General features: G+C 40.9%; 1 protein-coding gene across 9 annotated transcripts in view; it reads left to right on the forward strand.

Moving 5' to 3' along the window:
• The window catches only part of LOC125696028 (sodium channel protein type 5 subunit alpha-like), a 43219-nt gene extending 41141 nt beyond the window's left edge, over positions 1 to 2078 (forward strand). For 6 of the 9 annotated variants that reach the window (XM_048951183.1, XM_048951182.1, XM_048951180.1 and 3 more), the window contains one exon: positions 36 to 2078. In XM_048951183.1, the coding sequence (XP_048807140.1) occupies positions 36 to 1180 (1145 nt within the window). In that variant the 3' untranslated portion in view covers positions 1181 to 2078. The remainder of the gene's footprint in view (positions 1 to 35) is intronic. The other 3 variants (XM_048951188.1, XM_048951185.1, XM_048951189.1) reach the window with 3 other exon arrangements.
• Positions 2079 to 7564: the final 5486 nt, after the last annotated feature.

Below are 7564 nucleotides of genomic sequence, written 5' to 3' on the forward strand. Positions count from 1 at the left end.
CATCCTGAAAATATTTTCTTTTTTTCATTTCAAAGGTATTGCACTTGCTGAAGCCTTTTCAAAGTTCTTCTCTCCTACGCTTCTGAGAATTATTCGTTTGGCACGAATTGGCCGCATCCTGAGGTTGGTCAAAAGAGCCAAAGGAATTCGAACTCTTCTTTTTGCCTTATTGATGTCTCTTCCGTCTCTGTTCAACATTGGCCTCTTGCTATTTCTGGTTATGTTCATTTATGCTATTGTGGGCATGACAAATTTTGCCTGTCTTGCCTGGGAAGGTGGGATCAATAACCTTTTCAACTTTCAAACTTTTGATAGTAGCATGCTCTGTCTCTTCCAAATTACAACATCAGCTGGCTGGGATGGCCTCTTGAGTCCAGTGTTAAAAGATTCCGAAACTTGCGCTCCCAACATAGCAAATAAGAACAGCACTACTTGCAAAAATGAAGTGGTTGGTATTACATTTTTCGTAAGCTATGTCATCATATCCTTCCTTATTGTTGTAAACATGTACATAGCTGTCATCTTAGAGAATTTCAGTGTTGCCACTGAAGAAAGTGCAGATCCTCTTTCTGAGGACGACTTTGATATGTTTTATGAAACCTGGGGAAATTTTGATCCTCAGGCAACGCAGTTTATTGAATATTCTGCACTTTCAGACTTTGCAGACGCTCTGGCAGAACCCTTACGCATTCCAAAGCCAAATACAATTCAGCTCATATCCATGGACCTCCCAATGGTGAGTGGAGATAAGATTCACTGCTTGGATATCTTGCTTGCCTTCACTAAACGGGTTTTGGGAGAAACTGGAAATTTTGAAGGTCTTGAATTACACATGGAAGAAAAATTTATGGCTGCCACTCAATCTGAGGTTCCCTACAAGCCAATTACTACTACACTTAAAAGAAAGCAAGAGGAGGTGTCAGCGCTTGTTATTCAGAGGGCCTTCAGGAGGCATTTGCTGCAGCGTTCTCTGAAACATAAGCCTTTCTTAAACTGTCGCAGACGTTACAACAGTGCGGTCTACGCCAAAGAGATGCATGAGAAAGATGGTCTCATTGTATCAATGCTGAGTGAAAATTATGGGAGGAAGCTAGATAAATCTCAGACTACATCTTCCATCTCCCTCCCATTATTTTATGATGGTATTGCTGGAACAGATGCTAATAAGGTGGGCACATAGTTTGTCCCAAGCTGCAGCATTTGTGATAAAACTGACAGCTGTTTTCTGGCAAAGAAAACGTTTTGCTCCCAGAGCATGGTATTCTAAATGTAAAGAGATTATAATATCTATTAAGTATGGTAATTATTCTATTTTGCAAATGCTCCTTAAATAAGATTGCCACAGATATGTCATAAAAATTACATGAAACTCAAACTATGGATTTTTTTTTTTAATCAGCTGGTGGAGCTCCTGAGTTAATTTTTACTTGTGTTGTTTTTTTCTATTTTGTTCCTTCATATTTCTGTTTATATGGAAGAAATCTGTACAAGATGTGCTGTAATATGGTCAGTAGGCACACAGGGCTGTAGAACAATGCGTATCTCCTCAGAGAGAATGCCTGGATTGTAAACTTGCTTGTTGTAGCAAAATGAAATAATTACTGCATTATCTGTGAAGGCGCTCATTCAGGATGCTTAAATATAATCACTTGTAGGTTGGTTGAGACCATCTTCCTCCTGGTTCCTTTGGGAGTATTTACACTGAAGGATTCTTGATGTCTTTACACGTGCAACTAAGTGGATTTAGCATATGATCCTCCAGTGGCTGTGCTTGAAGGTTATACGTAATGTGTTCTTTGTGTCATTCAACACAGGAAAACTGTGATGGCAGTGTTTGAAAAATCAGAGGGGATTGTGTAAGAGCCATTGTTTCATGAAAGTCTTAACAATTACTGTACCTAAGTATAAATACTGGCTTTAAAACAACAACAACAACAACAAAACGTATGGATGAGTTTGTATTAACATTACTTTCACTGTTTTTTGTCAGATTGGTTCCATCAGATGAACTGACACAGTTGTCTCAGATCTGCTGATGAACTGTGGGTAATTAATAAAGAGCTCAGATGCTTACATGGTTTTGTCTGGTTTTAAGAGGTGTCTTATCTTTCAGTTTTGGTTTATTACATGACACAATCTGCTGTTAGAGAATACAACCACAGCAGGGGCTTGGAGCTTGATGATCTTTAAGGGGCCTTCCAACCTCAGCCATTGTATTGTTCTATGAAATAAAACTGTCCAATAGGACAAAAAAAAACTCTGAAAGTTTTACTCATTATCAAATCAAAAAGATTAACACTTCTAGCCCATGTATCAAGTAATTACTCACTTCTCACAGTTATTTCCTGTACTAAATACTATTAAAACATGAAAAATAAAGGCAAATCTAAGCATAGGATAAGTAGAAGCACATCAAAGTTGAGAGCTAACAAGTTTAGGATTGAACTGTATTACTTCCAGAGCAGCTTACATTTGGGAGAAGAAAAAAAAAAAAAAAAAAAAAAAAATTGATCTTGCAAACCTTTTGGGACAACTCAGATTTGTGTGCATGGACATAGTGGCTGTGCTTGGCACCATTCCTGTGCACCACAGGTTGCTTTTGTGCACAGCGAGTGATGCTCTGCAGGCAAAACTACTTCTGTGAGCCGCCGTGAGTTGTCAGCTCGTGTTCGACAACGAGGTGCCGTTAGATGGCAGCGTTTACTGTGCTTTAGAAGGTGGCCGGTCAAGCGAAGCAGATGGCAAACTTCCACGTGGAACTATTAAATTAATTGTAAGTAACTTCGAAAATAATGTCACAGTTCTCTGTTTTTCTGCACTGGGCTCTCAAGCTGTAGCCACGGTTCTCAGCAGGGGCTCTTTTTGCTGGCTGTGAACGGGATTTCACATGTGACAGCTTGACAGATCTTCATTATTGTGAAAGACTGCCTCCTGCAAGCAGCCGTCCTCCTACCGTGCTGCATCTTCCAGGCGCTGGTTGTGAGCGCGTCTCTGCTCACTGCAGTGGGAAACGTTTGTTAGGCAGGGGTGAGAGTGCTGTGCTCTTGTGTCCTGGAATAGAAAGAAAGACTGGGACAGCTACGTGAGAGAGTTTTAAGCAGCGTTTTACAAGATGCCAAGGTTTTTCTTGCATCAGATTTTTACAGTTTAAGGTTACGTTGAGTGAAACAGCAGGTGCTATGTCGTAGTCTGGAATTGGAAACATCGGAGAGATGAAGGCCTCATTTTCATTGCTGGGACTATTCAGCTGGTATATGCACATCCTTGGGGATTATTTTACCTCAGAACCATAAAAAAGGCTTTATGCACAGACCAGGATTGCTATTCGGATTGAGAGATCTGTTGTATTATGCAGGAGGAGCTGTACTTACTGCCACTGTTCTTAACTACCACCAAGTAATAGCAAGTCTGATTTGGGTCAGCAGACTTTACAGGGTTGCCTTCCAAAACCTCTTTCACCTGCCAAGGTGAAAGAACAAAGTTCTGTTGTTTCAGAGCTGAGGAATAAAAATAGACCTGATGCATGCAGAGCTGCTCATCCTTGCTGCTGGATCCTTGCTTGCTGCAGAGCCTTGCTGCATCCTTGCTCAGAACACAGGCATGCCTTCTGCAGGAGCACTTCTGTGTGTATACCTGGTACCTTATCACACTTGGATGCAGGGGATGGCTTCTTCAGTCACTGCTATGGTTGTAGAAGGCTTTTCAGTTTTAACAACCTGCCAGTTATCAGCTTCACAAATTCATACTTATTAATGTTTTTGGTTGCATTATTAAAAAAAAGAAAATCATGGCCTACTTTGCCTCTCATCGATACTAAAAATGTTATAGAATCTTAATAGGAAATTAACAGTGCAGTATCAGTAATCCTGTTAGCTAGTTCACTTAGCACAGTGTCTCATCCCAGATGCATAGTAAGGAAATGTCCCATATTCTGATGACTGATGGAATAGCAGCACAATGACCCTTCTCCTTTGGTATCCTGAAGTATTGTCATTTCTAGCAAAAGGATATTCTGAAATGAGAGCTTAGAAGCATCTGTTATGCCTTCCCTGCTCAAAACAAGCATTGTGTAACAGCAGATTTTAGTTCCAGAGGTGGAACCTGTATCATAAAAAAAAATTGGGAGCAATCAAAGGAAACTTTCTTCCTGATTCTCAGTCCAACAGTACAACATCCCAAGCTTTGCTTTAAAGAGGCAGATATTCCTGCTATTTAACTCAGATATTTACAAATTCAAACCCAGCATTTCAGTGCTCTGCTACCAAGAAGTAGTCATAGATGATTAGGAATGAACTTCCACATCTCTTAAAAATTAATGCAGCTCAGTTTGGGGAGGTTCCTCAACATAGGAGACATTAGAGTAAGTCTAGGACTAACAATTTGGTGAAGCACATGACCATAAAGAGAGGGTGAAAGACTGTTTTATTTAATCTTAAGAAGAAGAGGTGAAAGGATGGCTCTAAGTTTTGCCCTCAGCTTCCCAAAAGGTGATCATAGAGATGGGAGAGTGTCTCTGGGGTGCACATTGATACATCCAAGAGGCACTTTAACAAGCAAGTTCTGGTTAGATATTAGAAAAAAAAAAAAAAACCAAAAATCTGCAGTGTGGGTGGGTCAACATTGGAACAGATCATCCAGAGAGGTGGGATTTCTGTCCATGGAGAAATTCAGATCCGGACAGGACACTGAGCAACTTGATTTAATTCCAAAGTTGGATCTGGATTGGCCTTGGGTTGGGTTAGATGAAATTTGGATTGCTTTATGACTCCATGACAGTGGCCATATCCTTTTCAGATGTAATTGTTACAAGCACATGGGTCTTACCCTCCTTATTCAACAGCCATTTGTGTTGCACAGGGGTCTGAGTAAAACCAGTCAGCAAGATTTTGGATATGCACCTCTAGGTCTTCTGTATAATAGATTAATTAGACCAATTGGAGAGCAAATCAAGAGAAGGCTTCTTATCTATCTACCTCTGGGAACACAATGATAAGAGACCTCTGTAACTCCTACAGTTCGTGTTAGATTTCTGAGAGTTTCCTTGGTAACCCCATCCATTATAAATATTTGGCCAAGGACATTGAGCAGTATCAGAGCAGAGTGTGGTGGCAGGAGTTTAGGCTCTTTGCTCTGCAAATTCCAGAGAAAATATGTGAAGGCATCAACTTAGTAAGTGGTTTTATTGATTTGCAGGGAGGTTCGAAAGAGCAATAGAGATGTTTTGGCAACCCCTCAGGAAATAGAGCTGTTTGGGCAAATCTGTTACACTCATCTGCTTTCACAGTTCTGTAGAGCTACAGTAAGACAAGCCAAACTGATTTTGGTAACAGTTATTACTTTAATGCAAAGCTGCAAGTGTTCTGCACAGATTGAGGGCGCTGCAGTTTCTTCTCTGCAGGGTCCCAGAGAATGGCCTTATACAGGAGCTAAGGTCAGAGCATTGCTAGGTTAGATTTACCAGAAAAGCTGTCCTATTTTCCTGCCCAAACATTGCATAGGATTTGTCCCCACAGGTATATTAAAGTACTCACAAGAAAAATAAACTTTTACAGCATTTTTCAATGTTTACATCTTTCTTCAAAGGAAAAGAATAGAACAGAGATAGTATTTTAGTAGTGTCCTGCTATGCTACAACTCTTAGCATTCTCTGTAGAACTTACCAGGAAGGATTTCATACCACTGCTCCAAATAGCTACTTATTTTTTTTTGGCTATGGCTGGAAGTATCAGTTACTATAATAACACAGACGTAAAGAGACAAATATAATGGAAAGTCATTCCTTTGTTCCTCATTTGCTACATCCCCTGCTATTGCTACTAGAGGAGCTTGTAGCTGTTACAGCCAGGAGTCTGTACTTGTGTGTGAGAACAAATTCCTCACTGTCTGTACACAAAAATTCCCACGAATGCTTCCAGCTGCTGCTTCACTTTCTACTTCTGGACAACATTTAAAGAAAATTTCTCCCACTTTCCAGTGAAACAACAGTAAATTTTAGTCCAAATCATACCAATGGGACCCCACCGCAGCAGCTTTAGAGAATGGCATTTAGTTCCTCCCTATATTTATTATGGCCCATCAGGCTGACATTTTGTTTAATATAAAACTTGTACTTATGTCCGTTATGCCTACTTTGTTGATCAGATTCTGAGCTTCCTACTGTATATTATTTTGTCCACCATCTGTGCAAATGGCAGAATATGCTGTGGTTGAGAGGCATCACATATAATGGGTAACAGCTGAGGTCTCTCACTGTCCCCTGAGTAGGGTCCTTATCCCTTAACAAACAGCTGCACGTCATCTTAAATATAATAGATGGGTTCTGTGTTTTTTTTTTTTAAGAAAACATATCTCTGTTATTCTGTTTCCTTATGCCATATTGTTTCATCAGATTCATACACATGAATATACCCAGCTGCCAAAAAAATCTTACTGCTCCCAAAATTAATATTGTCCACTTCATTTTTCTACATTTACTCTGTATTCAGTCCAGGGAAAAAGCATTTGCTTCCTATGTGACTGACCGGGTATCCTGTACCATGGAAGAAGGCTGAATGGAGATGGGAAAAGTGCAATCTGCCCTCAAAGAGAATAATGAAGAGTGTCACTGATCATAATGGTTGCTAAGAAAGCTGACTTTACCTCAACACAAAGGAGACCAGAGGGTGGCCTTCACTTTAGCTGGACTTCTGTGTCAGTTGGGTGGTGTAAATATTTCACCACGAGCTCTTTAACAGAGTGTATCTCTGGAGTTACCAGACCAGCATAGGTGGTGAGTATACCTGGCTGAGTCCAACACAGCATGTAAAAAGGCAACTAACAAAAGAATTTGAAGAAATGTGCTCAAACTGATTTCAACCCACGCAGTGCTGTGTCCACATGTGGGGTCCTCAGTACTGGAGAGATCTGGACCTGTTGGAGCATGTTGAGAGACACACAAATGATCTAAGGGAAGAAACACCTCTCTTACAAGGACAGCATGAGAGATCTGGGGCTGTGCAGCCTGGAGAAGCGAAGGCTCAGGGAAGAGCTGAGAGCAGCCTTTCAGTGTTGAAAGGGGCTGTAAGAACAAAGGGGACAGGCTCTTCAGCAGGGTCTGTCGTGACAGGACAAGGGAAATGGTTTCAAACTAAAAGAGTGGAGGTTGAGATTGGATATAAGGAAGAGGTGGTTTGCAATAGGGAAGGTGAGGCACTGGCACAGGTTGCCCAGAGATGTGGTGGGTGCCCCATCCCTGGAGACACTCAAGGTCAGGCTGGATGGGGCTCTGAGCACCTGGTGGAGCTGTGGGGGACCTGTTCCTTGCAGGGGAATTGGACTAAATGGCCTTTAAAGGTCCCTTCCAACTCAAACTTTTCTATGATTCTACGATTCTATATTCCTTCCTGGTGAATGAGAACGCCCAGTGTCATAATAGAGGCTATATTACATAGTGATGATGGGGATTACATTGGTATTACGATTGAGCTGTATATTGCAACTGCTATGTTTTGCTATGTGTAGCTTCCCTTTCTATTGTGCCTTCAGTGTATTTCGTATCACTCTGTTAAATCAAAAAATCCCATGT

This window comes from Lagopus muta, chromosome 7 (assembly GCF_023343835.1).
Source record: "Lagopus muta isolate bLagMut1 chromosome 7, bLagMut1 primary, whole genome shotgun sequence".
Lineage (NCBI taxonomy): Eukaryota > Metazoa > Chordata > Aves > Galliformes > Phasianidae > Lagopus > Lagopus muta.